This window comes from Neovison vison, chromosome 2 (genome assembly GCF_020171115.1).
Source record: "Neovison vison isolate M4711 chromosome 2, ASM_NN_V1, whole genome shotgun sequence".
NCBI lineage: Eukaryota > Metazoa > Chordata > Mammalia > Carnivora > Mustelidae > Neogale > Neogale vison.
This window is the reverse complement of record NC_058092.1, coordinates 43,171,552-43,188,500: the sequence shown is the minus strand read 5'-3', so window position 1 is coordinate 43,188,500 and position 16,949 is coordinate 43,171,552. Positions and strand designations below refer to the sequence as shown.

The 16,949-nt window shown below is 50.2% G+C and overlaps 1 protein-coding gene across 6 annotated transcripts in view; it reads left to right on the top strand.

Annotated features, from left to right (window-relative positions):
• The first annotated feature begins 11,817 nt into the window (after positions 1 to 11,817).
• LRP8 (LDL receptor related protein 8) overlaps positions 11,818 to 16,949 on the top strand; it is a 78,356-nt gene continuing 73,224 nt past the window's right edge. For all 6 annotated transcript variants that reach the window (XM_044238273.1, XM_044238272.1, XM_044238271.1 and 3 more), the window contains exons 1-2: positions 11,818 to 11,956; positions 12,737 to 12,856. In XM_044238273.1, the coding sequence (XP_044094208.1) occupies positions 11,818 to 11,956; positions 12,737 to 12,856 (259 nt within the window). The remainder of the gene's footprint in view (positions 11,957 to 12,736; positions 12,857 to 16,949) is intronic.

Genomic DNA, 16,949 nt, shown 5'->3' with positions numbered 1-16,949 from the left:
GGTGTAGGCAGAAGGAGCACACGCTGCTCCCAGGCCCAGCTTTAAGGCCCCTGGGGTGGCACTCTGCTCTCTCCTTCTCCTTCTACCATGGCAGTGTGGCAGATTTACCTTACAGACGGTGGCACTCTAAAATGGGAGGAACTTGGGTCCCTGAGTCATCACGTGGAAAAGAGATGCTCAGGAGAGCCACTGACCCACATTGTGAGAGCAAGAAATAAACTTTTATGGTGTTACCCTCTGAGATTTCAGGGGCTGTTACCCTAGAAGAACCCAGACTAGCATGACTAATATATTCCTCTTGGAGAGACTTCACATCTCGAGGTTTCCTGCAGATTTTTATGTTTTAGTTTTAATTTGATTTTTTTTAAGTGGGCTCTATGCCCAATGTGGGGCTCAAACTCACCACCCTAAGATCAAGAGCTCTATGCTCTATGGACTGAGTCAGCCGGACGGCCCCCATATTTTTATTGAGGAAAGAAGTCTGTGACTAAAACCCCACATCCAGGATGTCCTGTCTCCAGGTCCCCCGCTCTGATGTTTTGAGAGTCTGTATTCAGACAGCTATGGGGCAGTGGGAGCCAGGAGTGTCGAGCATGCTCACGGACCCTGGCTGTGTAGCCTTGGGCAGGTGACGTACTTCTCTGAGATGCAGTGTCCTCACCTGTAAAGTAGAGGCCGTGATGCTTCATCTTCAGGGGTGTGGGGAGGATCCAAAAGGAACTGTAAACTGTGGAGGGGGGAGATGGTGCTTCAGGGAATGCACTTTACCTCTTTATGCACATTCCCTCCCAACCCCCCCCTCTCCAAGGCAAGGGCAGGGAGAGACTTTAGGGCTTTATTTCTAAGTGGGGTATCTGGGCTCCTGAAATTTCCTTCATCTAGTCACTGAATAAGCCACTGCTCTAGCTGCCAAGGGCCCAGCAGCAACCCACGGGAAGTCCTTGCACCCGGGTGGGGACACGTCCTGCTCTGTGCTGCATCCTGGGCTGCAAGTCTAGTGTCTGCAGTCAAACCGTCTCTGCTCCGTTAACAAGGATGAGAGTTCACTATGTTCCAGGCCCTTTGTGAGTCCATTAGGCCTCCACGAGGTAGAGGCATCCCCCATCCAAATTTTAGAGTAGGAACCTGGAGTCACAGTGAGACTGAGTCCGTCGCTCAAGGTTACAGAAGTAGGATGCATGATAAGGCTGGTGTGTGACCCCAGGAAGCCCTACAGCAGGGCCCAGGCACAGGACCACTGAGTATTTCTGTAGCTACTGCCTCTATAGCGTGCGTCTGCGTGGATGTGCACTGGCCACAAGGATGGGGGAGGGGAGGCTGGCATGCGCTTGGGATCCAAGGCTTAGCACAATAGTAAAATTTCTCTGTTGCTTCGTCTCCTCCTGTCTCTCTGACTCTCCCCAGTTTTCTTCTTAACCTCATTTGGTACAATGCTCCCTGGCTTCACAGTTCTCTGTGCCTCACTGATTCTTTCCGTGCCCTTCACTGCCTGGACTAGGCATTCAAGGCCCCCAGGAGGTACTCTTTACAGTCTTGCTTCCTGCCCCAAGTGCTGCCCTGTGCTCTGAGCTCTACTTAGTGACCTGTGCAAACTGCCCTTTCTGAGTCTGGCTGGCTCTTTCTCACCCAGTGTTCTCTATCTGTCATCTTCTCTACTGAGACTGTTCTTCCCCACTTGTTCCCCCCCACCTTCCAGCAGCCTTCCTGAGTCCTGGGGTTGGACTATGTTCTCACCCTTTCAGGACCACACCACAGGCTATGTGACTGCCATGATATGCTGGCTTGTCACAGCCTTCACCTCCCCTGAACCTTGACACCTCCTCAAAGGCAAGACCCAGGCTGGGTCCCCACCATTGCCCGGCACAGGGTCTGGCACCGAGGGGATGTCAGCCATCCTGGCTGGGCTTGCATTGTGAGTGAAATTCCAGAGATCCCTAGATTATGACCCCACATTGAATGACAGGTGGACAAGGGGGCAAGGTGGGACCTGGTGTAGGGTGGGGTGTGAGGACCAAGGAATAGGGAAGTCAGAGTGGCTAGAGGGGTTCCTCTGAGGTCCCGAGGACAGATATCCAGACTGGTTTAGAAGAATGCCAGGGCCAAACCACAAATACCCTATTAGACTATGGCCAGACCATGGCCCTGGCATTAAAACTGCATATATTATGTAATAATGGATACATACAAACCGGATGTATGTTGCATTCTTATAAGAAATAAATAGACTAAGGGCATCTGGGTCGCTCAGTCAGTTAAGTATCTGACTTCAGTTTAGGTCATGATCCCAGGGTCCTGGGATCGAGCTCTGCATCGGGTTCTCTGCTCAGTGCGGACCGGAGCCTACTTATCCCTCTCCCTCTGCCCCTACCCATACTCTCTCTCTCTCTCTCCAATAAATAAATAATCTTTAAAAAGAAGTAAATAGGCTAGTCATATAATTTATTATCCATATCAGGACCTCTATGAGAAAGAGGTTGTGATAAATAATTATGTTGGGACAACAAGTGTAAATCAGGACTGTCCTGGGAATACAGGATATATGACCATCTTGGATATGAAGCATAATAAGGGAAACCTTTGAACCCAATGAAACGATGAGAGCATGACTAAAATATGGGCTTCAACCTTATCCCATCCCCCTGCCTTCCCTACAGAAGTAACTGCTCTCTAGAATTTTGTGTGAATTATTTCTTCAGTGGAAAAAAAAAAAAAAAAAAAACTTGTATTACAGATCACATGTATATGAAAACCTGAAAAATACAATTTATTTTTGTTTGTTTGGGGGCCTTACAAATGTCCCAGATCATGTTGGTATGCAGTCTTCTGCAACAAGCTTTTTTCACTCAGTATTATGTTTCTAAGATTCCTTTGCACAGCTGGCTGCGGCCATGCTTGATTCATTTGCATGGCCGCATAGGATTTCATTATATGGACATGGCAAGTAATTTATTAATTTATGAGTTCACTTTCCTGCTAAGGGCATTAGCTTGGTTTCTAAGTTTTGCCTTTCTAAGCGGCACTACTGCAAATGCCCTGGTATCATTCTCCTGGTGCTTGGATGCGTGAGTTTCTCTAGGGTTTACACTCAGTAACGAAATCAAAGGTTCCAAAGCGGCGCAGTTTTCACTGCATTACGAGCATAAACGAATCCGTTTGCTTCAAGCCTTCACCAACACTTGTCACTGTCACTACTTACTCTTCTGTAGAAAATCTCATTGTGGTATTAATTTGCATTTTCCTAATGATTACAATGTTGAGCATCTTTCCTTCCGGTTTATGTCGCATTCATATTTCCTGCTGTGAAATGCTTGCTTGTAGCTTTCTTTTCTTTAATTGAGTTGTTTGTCTTCTCTTATTAAATTTAAGAATTCTTGGGGTGCCTGGGTGGCTCAGTGGGTTAAGCCTCTGCCTTCAGCTCAGGTCATGGTCTCAGGGTGCTGGGTTGAGCCCCACATTGGGCTATCTGCTCAGTGGGAAGCCTGCTTCCCCCTCTCCCTCTGCCCGTTTCTCTGCCTATTTGTGATGTCTCTCTCTCTCTCTCTCTCTGTGTCAAATAAATAAATAAAATCTTAAAATTAATTAATTAATTAATCAAAGAATTCTTTATGTATTTGGGGTAGTACTGTTTGTTGTTGTGGGATGTCATATAGTCTCCTGATTTCTAACTAGACTTTTCAATAGTCAGAAAAAAGTTAAGTTGAAGGAAGCAGAGACTGTGCATGCTGATAAACACCTTAACCAAAACAAAAACAAACATTGTTAATATTAACATCCTCAAAGAAATGGGAAAAAATACTGCACCCCGACAAGATACTATAAAGAAGGAACAGTCAGAGAACAAATAAGGAGCTCTTGGAATTATGATAAGAAAAAAAAAAGCAACTCTGTAGGGGGTTGAAGAAATTTTTTCAGAATAGAGAACAAAAAGAGGTGGAAAAAAATATATATATATATAAAGAATGTGGGGGGTCCTGGCTGGGTCAGTTAGCAGAGCCTGCGAATCTTGATCTCAGGGTTGTGAGTTCAAGTCCCACATTCACTGTAGAGATTACTTAAAAAAATAAAAAATAAAAAAATAAAAAAGAATGTAGAAGACCAGTCCCAAGAGGACCAATATTGAAATAATTTAGGAGAATCAGAAAGAGAAGAAAAACCAACAATAATAACAGAGAAAATAGAGCTGAGGAAATCATCATAGAGGTAGTTCTAGAAAATTGTCTCCAAATTGAAGATGAGTTTCCGGAATGAGAAGTCCCACTTTATGCTCGGCACAATGGATGGAAATGGATTTACTCCAAGACCTATCGAGGATACTGGAGACTAAAAGCTTCCAGAGAGAAAGAACAGGGTTCCTATAAAAGATTAAGAAACAGAATGACGTTGAACTTTTCAACAGGGACTAGAAGACAATAGAGCAAGCCTTCAAAATTCAGAAGGAAAATTATTTCCAACTTAGAATTCTGTACCTAGTCAAACTATCAATTAAATGCGAGGCACTGTTAGAAATGCAAGGTCTCCAAAAATATACCTCAAATATCTCCTTCTAGAAAGCTATGATGTTCTTCCAAATCCGACGGTGAGTATTAAAAAAAGAAGATGTGGGATCTGGGAAGCAAGAGATTCAACATAGAAGAAGTGCAGAGAAGCTTCCAGGTGACAGTGAAGGGATAGTCCAGGATGAGAGCTGAGCAGCTGGCCTTGCCATCCACCTGTCTGGGCAGAGCAGTCACAGATCTGCAGGGACTTATTCTGCATGAGTAAGTCAGTAAATACTTAATTGTGAAGAATAAAACAATAAAACCAAAAAATCAATCATTAATTCCAAGAAAGACACAAAGTTGTGCAAGACAAAAATTCATCATGGCACACTGGGAATAGCATTTGTTGTTCTGATCACATCAAAATCCTTCCAGCATATGCCACCAAAAGCACATGGAACAAAGAAAACATAGAGAAATTGGGCTATATCAAAAATAAAAACTCAACAGAGTGAATAAGCTACAGATGGAATGGGAGAAAATATTCACAAACCATACATACAAAAAGGGGCTAATACCCAGAATATACAAAGAATGCCTACAGTGCAACGACAACAAAAACACCCAAACAACTTGATTTAAAAATGGGCAAAGGACTTGAATAGACATTTTTCCTAACAAAACATACAATAGCTAATAAGCACATGAAATGATGCTCTACATTACTAATCATCAAGGAAATACAAATCAGAACCACAATGAGAGACCACTGCATACCCATTAGAATGGCTACTATCAAAAAAAGTAAAAACAAAAGCAGACAATAATGTGTTGGAGAGGATGTGGAGAACTCAGAACCCTGGGCACTGTCGGTGAGAATATAAAATGGTACAGTCACTGTGGAAAACAGTGTGGCAGTGCCTAAAAAAATTAAAAGTAGAATCATCACGTGATCCAGCAATTCCACTTTTGGGTATATACCCAAATTAATTGAAAAACGGGGACCAAAAGAGATACTTGTACACCCATGTTCATAGCAGAATTATTCACAAGAGCCAAGAGATGGAAGACACCCAAATGTCCATCTATGGATAAATGGACAAAATATGGAATATGCACACAATGAAATATTATTCAGCCTTACAAAGGAAGGAGATGCTGCAGTACGTTGCACACGGATGAACACGGAGGACAATATGCCAAATGAAATAAGCCAGTCCTAAAGGAGCAAATACTACGGGCGCCTGGCTGGTTCCTTGGGTTGAGCGGGAGACTTCTGATCTCAGGGTCGTGAGTTTGAGTCCCATGGTGGGTGTAGAGATTATTAAAAATAATAATAACAACAACAAAAATAATAACAACAATACTAATAAACTTTTTTAAAAAGACCAAATACTTTATAATTCCACTTACATGAGGTACCTGGAGTTGCCAAATTCATAGAGCCACATAGAAAGTAGAATGTGGTTGCCAGGGGCCGGGGAGAAAGGAGAGGAGGAGCTGCTGTTTTATGGGTACAGAACTTTAGTTTTGCAAGATGGAAAGGGGTCTGGATGCACGGCGGTGATGGCAAACAACAGTGTGAGTGTACTTAATGCCACTTAACAAACTGTACACTTGAAAATGGTTAAGGTTGTACATTTTGCAGCCAAGTGTATTTTATCACAATTAAAAGTAATGTACAAATAGGGACGCCTGGGTGGCGCAGTTGGTTGGACGACTGCCTTCGGCTCAGGGCGTGATCCTGGAGTCCCGGGATCGAGTCCCGCATCCGGCTCCCAGCTCCATGGGGAGTCGGCTTCGCTCTCTGACCTTCTCCTCGCTCATGCTCTCTCTCATTGTCTCTCTCTCTCAAATGAATAAATAAAATCTTAAAAAAAAAAAAAAGTAATGTACAAATAAAAAAAACTTTTAAAATCACATAATCGTAATGATATTGGAAGGATGGGCAGGGGTTGACTCAGAGAGTGAGTGCACAGGTGTCTGTATGGCTGTGTGTTTGGGGGTACTGGTGTGTGTGAGAGAGCCAAATCCCTCTCTTCACGGTGGGAAGTCAAAGAGAATGCCTGAAACTGAGAGACCAAGACATAGAAATACGTGCGTTATTTAATGATAGGAGGTAAATAGCAAAAGAATCAGCTGGAAGGGCTGGAAATGTTTGCCCCGGAGGGTCAGGGCGAGGGTTTGGGGAGAAGAAAAAGGAGGTCGGGAGAGAAGACGTAAGACTTTTCATGATAAGTCTTGCAAAACTGTTTGATACTTGAAACTATGGAAAGTAAAACTTTGATAGGAAAAAATAAAATAATAACAAAACCCAAAAGCACATGGAAAATTGCTGAGCCTCCCCTAGAAAGCCCTGTGACTCAGGCAGTGGGCACCCAGGGCCTGGGTGGCCTCCAGGTCACCTTGAGAAACTCATTGTCATGGACAGAGCGGTCAGAGCTCCCGCTCTCCACCACATTAAATGAAGGACCCAGAGCAGGGGACCATTAAAGAAGCAAGAACCATCTGGATGGACAGACAGAGGAGCACTGTTTATTGGAATAGCCATGAGGTTCTTTAATGTGTATTGGAAAAATATAATTAGCATCCCAAAACTATGATTTCATGGAGGTTGTTGCTTAGTATGAAGCTAAGTTTATTAAGTGAGAGGATTTAAAGGAAAATCGAGGCTGGCAGGAGAAGAAGTAAGTGAAAGGGAGGAAGTCATTTGGGGAGGGTGAGAAGGAGTGGTCATGGAAAATACTGACTTGTCCAACCCCTCATGTGAGGGACGGGGATGCCAAGCCCAGAGAGGGAAAGGTACCTGCTCAGTGTCCAACAGCAAGGCAGCAAAGGAGGGAGAAGTGACTCCAGCTCCCCTAAGAGCACATGGCCAGGAGGCAAGAAACCCAGGCTGGGCTGGTCCTGCTTGGCCTGTGGTCTGCTGTGAAACCCTGAAATGCCTTCATCCTCTCAGGTCCTGGGTGTCTTCATCTGCATAACGAAGGGGTTCTGCAGCTAATAGCAACGATGTTCCTGGTAAATAGATAATCATTATGCAGTGTGTACTCTGTACTCTTACTCACAGAAGCAACAACAACAATAACAACAGCAAACACTCTCGTAGGACGTGCTATGTACTGAAAACTCTTCCAAGTACTTTATATATGGTAACTTAGTTCATCCTCACTAACTCTGTGAGGTAGTGTAGAACCTGTCTCCAGGAGCCTCCATGTCCTGCTTCCAGAACTGCTAGGGGCCCAGCCCACACCCACTCCAATCCCTTACCCTGCCCCCCTCAAAATCGGAGTTTTAGGCTTTGACAGTCTGTACCCTCCGTCTAGAACACTTGTGCACTGACTGACTTCTATTTCATCCTTTGGGCCTGAGTTCAAATGCTTCTCCCCCCGAGAAGCCTTCCAGCCTCTTCTAAAGAGGTCACAGTCAGGGCTTTCTATAAACCTCCAGAGACTCCCTTGACTGGCCTTATGCTAGGTGAGGGGCATGGATAAACAAGATTACGTCCTTGCCTTTGAGGATCTCTGATCTTGGGGCCAGACAGTGAGTGTGCAGGGTAATGGGAACCTCCGATAAGGCTACTCAGGGATGTCAGATTCCCACACCCAGGTACCCAAGGCTAGGTCCCCCATCCAGCTAGGGTAAACACAGGGGCGACCTGAGTTAATCACAGCTGAACTGTAAGGGCACCAGGGCTCTCCCACTGTCCGTCACCTTCACTTCACAGGAGTCTAGCCCCAGTCCTTCATATTGACCTGAGCCAACTGAGCATTTCTCTTTGCCCCTGTCTCTCTGTATTTCTTTCTCATTCCCTCTCTTTTTGACTAGACAGAATATCTTCATTCTTGTAAAAAAGAGATTCTAATTCATTACATGAACTTTATATAGATCCAAACTGCTAGAGTTTAAATCCCTTGCTAACTGTGTAACGTGGGTCAAGTTGTATAAACCCTCAACATCCTTATCTGTGAAATGGGGGCCACAATGTTACCTAATAGTATTAATTATCTATTGCTACATAACAAAATATACCCAAAATGAGCAACTTAGAACAACAACAGATATTTATTATCTCTCTCAGTGTCTGTGGGTCAGAAATTTGGGAGGTCAGAGTGTTAGCGGGACTGTGGTCTTCTGAAGGTTTAACTGAGGCTGGAGGGTTGGGGTTGTCTCACTCACATGGCTGGGAAGTTCATGTTGGCTGTTGGCAGGACGACTCAGTTTTTCACCACACAAATTTCTCCACGGGGCTGCTTGAGTATTCTCATAACATGGCGGCCAGCTTCCCCAGAGTTACTGATACAAGAGAGAGACAGAGAAAACAAGGAGGTTTATGATCCAACTATGGAAGGTGCACCACATCATTTCTGGAATATCCTACTGGGTACCAGATGCGCCCTCATCCCTGTGGGAAGGGTATGTACAGGAGTATGATGGCCAGAAGACAAAAATCACCATGGGGCTCCTGGAGACAGGTTCTACACTACCTCACAGAGTTAGTGAGGATGAACTAAGTTACCATATATGAAGTGCTTGGAAGAGTTTTCAGTACATAGCACATCCTACGAGAGTGTTTGCTGTTGTTATTGTTGTTGTTGCTTCTGTGAGTAAGAGTACAGAGTACACACTGCATAATGATTATCTATTTACCAGGAACATCGTTGCTATTAGCTGCAGAACCCCTTCGTTATGCAGATGAAGACACCCAGGACCTGAGAGGATGAAGGCATTTCAGGGTTTCACAGCAGACCACAGGCCAAGCAGGACCAGCCCAGCCTGGGTTTCTTGCCTCCTGGCCATGTGCTCTTAGGGGAGCTGGAGTCACTTCTCCCTCCTTTGCTGCCTTGCTGTTGGACACTGAGCAGGTACCTTTCCCTCTCTGGGCTTGGCATCCCCGTCCCTCACATGAGGGGTTGGACAAGTCAGTATTTTCCATGACCACTCCTTCTCACCCTCCCCAAATGACTTCCTCCCTTTCACTTACTTCTTCTCCTGCCAGCCTCGATTTTCCTTTAAATCCTCTCACTTAATAAACTTAGCTTCATACTAAGCAACAACCTCCATGAAATCATAGCTTTGGGATGCTAATTATATTTTTCCAATACACATTAAAGAACCTCATGGCTATTCCAATAAAAAATGCTCTTCTGTCTGTCCATCCAGATGGTTCTTGCTTCTTTAATGGTCCCCTGCTCTGGGTCCTTCATTTAATGTGGGGAAAAGGGAGCTCTGATGAGGGGCTGTTAAGAAACAAGGGGTTGTCCATCTAGACAACTGGATCTGGGGGAGACCATATGAGCAAAGGTCCTACTTTGGAAGGGAGGTCAATGACCGCCTGTGCTCAATCTTTATTCTTTGAGTATTGGGAAGTCATTAGGGGTTTTGAACAGGGAATTCTGTTTGAATAATAGTAACATACCTAAGTTATAATGTACCAGCTTTATGCTTCATGCTGTCCATGCGTAATCTCTTCATTGACTATAATCCTCACAGCCCTGTGAGAGGAATTCTGTCATCATTCCCATTTTGGATGAAGAAACTGAACCAGAGGTAGGAACCAATTTCTTTAGATGATCCTATCACCCTGTTTTATTTTTTCTCATAGCAGTTATGATTATCTGAAATTATGCTTTTTTGTTTTCTTGCTTTCGTGTCTGTCTCTCCCAAGTAAGTTGTAAGCTGCAAGAAAGCAAAGAGGGACCTCCTGTATTTCTACACTCTACCCCTGGGCCGCAGATAATGCTGGGCAAGAAGAGGGGCTCCCTAAGTTTTTGTTGAAAGCGTGCATGTCCTTCGTTGCCTGTGTGTGGATGGCTGGTCTCCCCTCCAGTCAGGGACTTCACCATCCTGGTACCGTGTAAACCGATGAAGTGCTGGCACAGAGCTGGGCTGAATATGCTTGTTAAATGACTGAATGAACAAAAGCTAGAAGGGCTAATGGCAAGAATGCCTGCTGGGCTCTCTGGGGTCTGGGCCCCTCTCCTATGAGGTAGCCGCAGCCATTGCCAAAGGGCTGTGCGTTGTGGGAAGGAATAGGGCTCAGGGACAGGGCTGCTGGCAGACAGTGGCTTCCAGGACTGGGACAAACAGCTCCCAAAGCTCGTTTTTCTGCCCCTCTGCCATGGAGGTGAAGTGGCAGGAGGAGATGGGAGGGTGGACCTACACTGGGCCCAGACACCTGCCAGTCTGTCTCTTTTAGTGGCCAATGCCCTCAAACCTCATTCTCCAAAGAAGGTTGTGCGGGATCAGCCTCACTGACCAGCAGGCAGGGAAAATCTAGTCCCAGGCCGGCTCTCTGCACCGTGGCCTGGGTGGGCTGGGGATGTGACCTTCTAGAGAAGGGGACTTCTCCTTTATACAAATGGTGAACAAAGGCCCTGGATCTGTGTTCCCTATAAGCAGGGATAACACATCCCTTTTGGAGAGTGCCCCAGTCCCCTCCCTTCCCTATCACAGCAAACACTGCGTGTTGCCCTGCAGGTGACCCTCATCACCCCTTTGCCTGACGGAGAATGCTAAAGACGATGAATGTATAAAGTATGTGTGCCAGGTCCAAGCCACCTGCCTCACGTCCTCAGCCGTGGTCACATGAGCACATAACATGCACAGAGGCACATGGACACACGAACCTACTACACGCATGCATCGTATCTGGGGGGCAGCGGATGAGGGGTGCAGAGGGCCAGTGCAGCTCCCAGAGCTTCTCCCTGATCTCACACATCCCGGTATGCTGACCTTTATCCACGACCATCACCTCTGCCCCATGTGCACATTGCACAGCCTGCGCACCAGGGAGCATCTCGCCTCCCACTGAGGTTTACTCCTACGCACCCCTTAGCCTCCTCTTAGCCTCCAGGCACCCAGTGGTGCTTCCCCTGGCCTGTCTGCTTCCTCTGGGGCAGGGACCTCGCCCGGCTCATCCCAGCATCTGCGGCGCCCAGCGGGTCCTCAGCTAGGTCCCCGCGCGCCAGCTGAGGGAGGAGTGGACCTAGGACGAGAGGGAGGAGGGAGAGGCGGCAGCGGCGGGAGGAGCGTGGGGGCGGAGGCGGCAGCAGGAGGGGGCGCGCGCGCCGGCGGCGGCCGCCCAGGGCCGGGGCCGCGCGCCCAGCCTGAGCCCGCCCCGCCGCCGAGCGTCACGGAACCTGCTTGAAATGCAGCCGAGGAGCCGGGGCGGGCGGCAGCGGTGGCGGCGGCGGCGGGGGCAGCGGCAGCCCCGGCGCCGCGGCAAGGACTCGGCGGGCTGAGGCGCAGCGGCGGCAGCCGCACGGGGTGCGCGGGGCGCGGCGGCCGGAGCCCGGGGCCCGCCATGGGCCGCCCCGAGCGGGGCGCGCTCCGGCCCATGGGCCGCCCCGAGCGGGGCGCGCTCCGGCCGCTGGCGCCGCTGCTGCTTCTGCTGCTGCTGCTGCTGCCGCTGCGGCTCCCACAGCTCGCGGCGGCGGCGGCGGCGGCGGCGGCTGATCCACAGCGCGGCGGCCAAGGTGCGTGAGGCTGGTTCCCCCGCCCCGCTCTCCGCCGCCGGAGACGCCAACAAAGCGCGGCCCGGCGACCGGGCTGCGGGTTGCGCTGGGCTCCGTGAGCCCGGGCCTGGGGTGGGGATAGGTTTCTCGGGACCCAGCTATCCTTTAATTTGCCCTCGACCTCCGCCCCCCACTGCTCCCGGCGTCGTTGGGTCTGCCTTCTGGCACCTGCTACTGGGGGATGGGCCCAGTGGGGGCCAGGCGGGCCGGGAACTTTGTGAGGGGGCGGGGGTGGTCATTGATGGTTTCGGGTGGGCTGCATGATTCCAGCCAGCGGGATTGATTTGACACGCGCGCTCCGCGGCGGCGATGAGCTGAGCCGGGCGACTTCCCAGCCTGACAATGCGTTTCCGGCGACCCCTGCGCGCGGCGGAGAAAGAGGGGCTGCATGCTAAGGGGTTGAGCCCGCAGCGTCCAATGCGTGTGTCGCGGCGTGTGCGGGGGCTCCCTGTGAGTCTGTGTCTGCGTAGATCTCTGACTGGGCCGTGAGTGCGGGTGAGTGTTCTCAATGGGGGGTATACCCAAGTCGCGTGACACCGACTGTATCTGGCCTCGTAATGCCACGGAGCAGCCCGCCATCCCATTACCATTCTGCCCTCCTTCCGGATCCAGGGCGCCCGATGCCCCCCGAGGTCGTCGGCTCCATTATCGCCTCCTTTCTTTCGCCCCAGTAGACCCCTCCCTGCGGCCAGGACTGCACTGTCAGTGCGTACGGCTCACGCCCCCCTCTCCCCTGAGCAGGGCCGGTCAAAGAGTGTGAAGAGGACCAATTCCGGTGCCGGAATGAGCGCTGCATCCCCTCCGTGTGGAGATGTGACGAGGACGACGACTGCTCTGACAACAGCGACGAGGATGACTGCCGTGAGTTGGACGGCTGGGGAGGAAGGGAACGGGACGGGGATGGGGGGCCACCGGCCACCTGCTTGGACCTCACTGCCGGGAAGCTGCCCTGGCGCCGCCTTCCTCGGGGATTGGGTGGCTTGGCCGGCGTGTCCTAATGGGGTCCAGGGCGGGGCCCGGCGCTGGTGTGGCCCAAGAGGAGGGCGCGCCACGCCCGGGTTGCCGGGCCGGAACTGTGGGCAGGGACACAACCGTCGCTGCAAGCGTCTAGCTTCCTGCGTCTAGCCCTCCTGGACTCCTGCGTCCGCCCCACGGAACGCGCCGGTGTTTCAAAGTTCTAGGCAATTCCGGGCCTCGTCTTGCTGGTTTTTTGTGAATGAATGGGCTCCCCGGGGCCCCTGATTGGCCAGGCGAGGACCACCCCATAGGCCCCCGTGGCCAGAGCGGCCAATAGTGGAGCGGGCGGGTGTGCCGTTTTCAGGCGACGGGGGTGCAAGGGCCTTGCCCTGGCCCCGCCCCGGCCACACCCCCGCGCGCATCTCCTGGGAAGTTAAGTGCCTGTGAGGCCCGGGCGCTGGCTGGCTCCCGCTGCTTTTCTGCCTAGTCATGGTGTAGAGGTTTTTGTGCCACCCTGGCGAGCGGACCACTCTCTCCTGCTAGCTGGGCGCGGGCATGAGTCAATGGGGCAAACCAGGAAGGAGGGGGCCGGGAGAAAGAGTTTGCTTCCTGGAGAGGGCCCGAGGATTCCGAGACTGCACGTGAGCGCTCAGTTGGTGACGGGTGTGCACGTGGCGGGCCGCCTTTGGTGATGGGCTGCTTGTACACCTGGGCGCTATAGGTTTGCAGGTTCTTTCTTGCGATGCTTGTGTTTTCTGATGTTTGTGGTGGCAGAAGTGAGCTAGCAGGCATTGCCATGAAGGAGTGAGGCTCCAGGAGCAGAAAGAAAAACAGGACTCTTTAGAAACAGATGCAGGGGGTCGTACATTCATGGTCGTGGAATGCCTGCTCGGTGCCAGCCCCAAGGCACTTTGGAGCAGGGGCCCACTCCATAGGGCAGGGAGGCCCCACAGGGTCTTCGGGAGGGCAACAGGTGGACCGATCCACAGCACCACACAGTGGCAGGAGCGGAAGAGGGAGGAACACCTGGACAGGCATTGTGGAGTCTTTGAGGTTTTCTGTGGGCTTGCTGGTCAGCCTCTGGATGCATTCTCAGCTGCAGTCCGGAGTTGGCTCTGTTTCTTGGGCTCATCGTCTCCTCCTGTCTTCATTTCCTCACCTGACCGCTTTGGCTCATGATCCTTGGCCTGTTTCTGAGGACCAGTTCTGGTAATGTAATTGGAAGTCAGGCAACTGACACATGCTGACTGTTGGCCATGTGCCAGCTCTTCGGTGAGTGCTTATCTCGGGTGAACTCCTCCACTCTTCTCAGCAGGCCTGTTTCACAGGCTAAAGAAACTGAGGCACTGAGAGGTTAAGTTACTTGCTCCACAGTTCCTGAGTTGATAAGTAGGAGCTTGAATTTAACGATTTCAGAAGCCTAATCATAACCTCACCATTGATTCCCCAGTGCTACTGAAATGGTGAAAATGGCAGTGCTGGGGTAAAATATTATAGAGAGTCTCCCCCCTGGGAGTTGCCTGACCTCGGGAGTGCCGAGGATGAGGCAGGAAACTCGAAACTGCAGTTCTGGGTTGGTTTTACCTTATCTTCCTGGCTCTATAGAACAACAGTCTTGTGCGGGTTTTTCTTGTCACGCCTGTTTGTAGATAGGGATGCTATCTCAGAGACGTGGGGCGATTTGCCCAAGGTCACACAGCTGAGAGTGACAGAACTTGGTCAGGATGTCCATGTGCCTCCTAGCTTGGGTACTGTCTGTCGCAGTGGGGAGTGTGGCACAGAAGGACCCAAGAATGTGATCCAGGGGCTGGAAAGCCATGATCTGTGTGTTGGGCCTGTTGCTTCTCATCTCCATGGGAGGCTCTGGGGAAGATGGACCAGGGGATCTCTCATGGCCAGTCTGGGCTCCTGCTTTCCTTCTGAGGTAGATGGCTTAGAGTGGAAAAGGTGGGAGCTCTGGCCAGTACCAGTCCTACATGGCTTAATTTTTCTGAGCTTGTTTCCTCATCTGCCAAATAGGGCTGCTGTTCCTCCATCATAGGTTAATGTGTGGAAAGTCTTAAGACAGGGTGGGCGAAGAGAAGGGAATGGATGAGCCCCTTAGAAAGGGACCCTAGGAGCCACAAAGAAATCTTAAAGAATGTGGGTGGGGGCTTTGGGTAGCTAAGTTGGGCTACGTGTTTGAGAGTGGTCTTTCCTCATCCCCTCCTTCCCCATGTGGGGAGATTCCTGCTCCCCACCTCTGCCCCATGCTGGACTGCCTGCCCAAACTGAATTTCCTTGAACTACCCTCCCCTCAAGTCTGTTGCTTCCTCCCTGAGCAGCCTCTCTGCCTTATATCAGATCCTCTCCTTTGGCACTCCAACCCCTCTACCCTATGAGAGAGCCAGAACCACCCCACCTCTGTACCTCTATAGGCCTGCAAAATGGGCATTGCAATTTCTAAGTGAAGTCTGGGTGAGGCAAAATGAGTACAAGCTCCCAAAGGGGCCATAATGCAGCCTAAGAATATAAAAAGCTGATGGAGGCTAGAGGGAGGAAGCTTTTATGTTGAGGAAGCCAAGGAGGACTTCCTGGAGGAGGAAATAGCTAAGCCAGGCCTTGAAAGATGATAACTGATATCATTCCCACAAGGCTTACCATTTAAAAATAGGTGGTATGGTCCCTATAGTATGGAGAAGGAAACAGGAGTTCACAGAAGTGAAATGATTCCCCTCAAAGTCACATAGCTCCTCAGGGTTGGAGCAAAAACTCAAACTAAGGGCCACTAAGTCCTGATATTCATCCACAGTGGTTAGCACTTGGCACTTACCAGAAACACCGATAGAGCTGGGAGGATGGGGAAGTGAAATGCTTGTGGGGCTTCAGTTCCAGTCTCAGAAGACCTTCAAAGTGGAGGAAAAGGCTGGGAGCCTGAGGCCCAGGCTCGAGGAAGCCCAAGGGCGGCCCAGCCAGACTAAGTGGGGTGAGATCCTGGGGTGTGGACCTGGTCACGTAGGCCAGTTGGCTCCTTGGCCGGTTTCCTGTTGCTTCTTAGTGTCTGGGGGCAGAGACAGGGGTTCTGGTCTCTGGCCAGCCCTTTGCTCCCAGAGTAACAACAAAAGCAGCGACCACTTACTAAGCACTTGTGTTGGCCCCGGCCTCCTGAGATGTGTCACCTTGAGCTCCTCACGTCTATAAAATGGGGCAAGTCTCTGAACTGCCCTTGTTAGCTCCATTTTACAAAGGGACAGAGCGGTTAAGTAACTAGCCTAAGGGCATCTGATTTTTTTTTTTTAAGATTTTATTTATTTATGTATTTGAGAAAGAGAGAGTGGGAGTGGGAGCACAAGCAGGGAGGAATGGGAGAAGCAGGCTGCCTGCTGAGCAGGGAGCCCGATGCAGGCCTTGATCCCAGGACTCTGGGATCGTGACCTGAGCCAAAGGCAGACACCTAAACGACTGAGCCACCCAGGTGCCCTGGGTATATGATTTTTAAGTGAGATTGCTGGAGTGTGAAGGCAGGCGGCCAACTACAGCACCTGTGCTGTCTCCAGCAAGTCCTCACAGTTTCTCTCTCTTGAGAGGACGTCAAGCCCCCCCCTCCCCCTCCCCGCTTCGGGCCACCCAGCTCCGGTAAGATCTCTGTGTTTCTCTTTATGGCTGGGCTGGGGATACCCATAGACTGGTTTTGTGCTCAAATTCCTCCACTTAGTTCAGGCTGCTTTAGGTCGCCCTTGTTCTCCCAGCCCCCAATCAGCCCTCCATCCCAGGTCTAATAAAGAGTGGGCACAGCGAAGTCTCCCATGGCTGAGAGTTCATTAGCTGGGCAAGGCCAGGCTGCAGGAGGGCCGGGGCTTTCTGGGAAGCAGGCTTGTAAATAATTAAAGCTTGGCCACAGCTCCCAGCTGGGGCTTATAGCTGGCATCTGGCCTTCAGAGCGCTACCTGGCCTCAGGCCCCATTCTCACATTCCTGACCCCAGGCCCAGCTTCATCTTCTTTTTGGATCGAGGCATT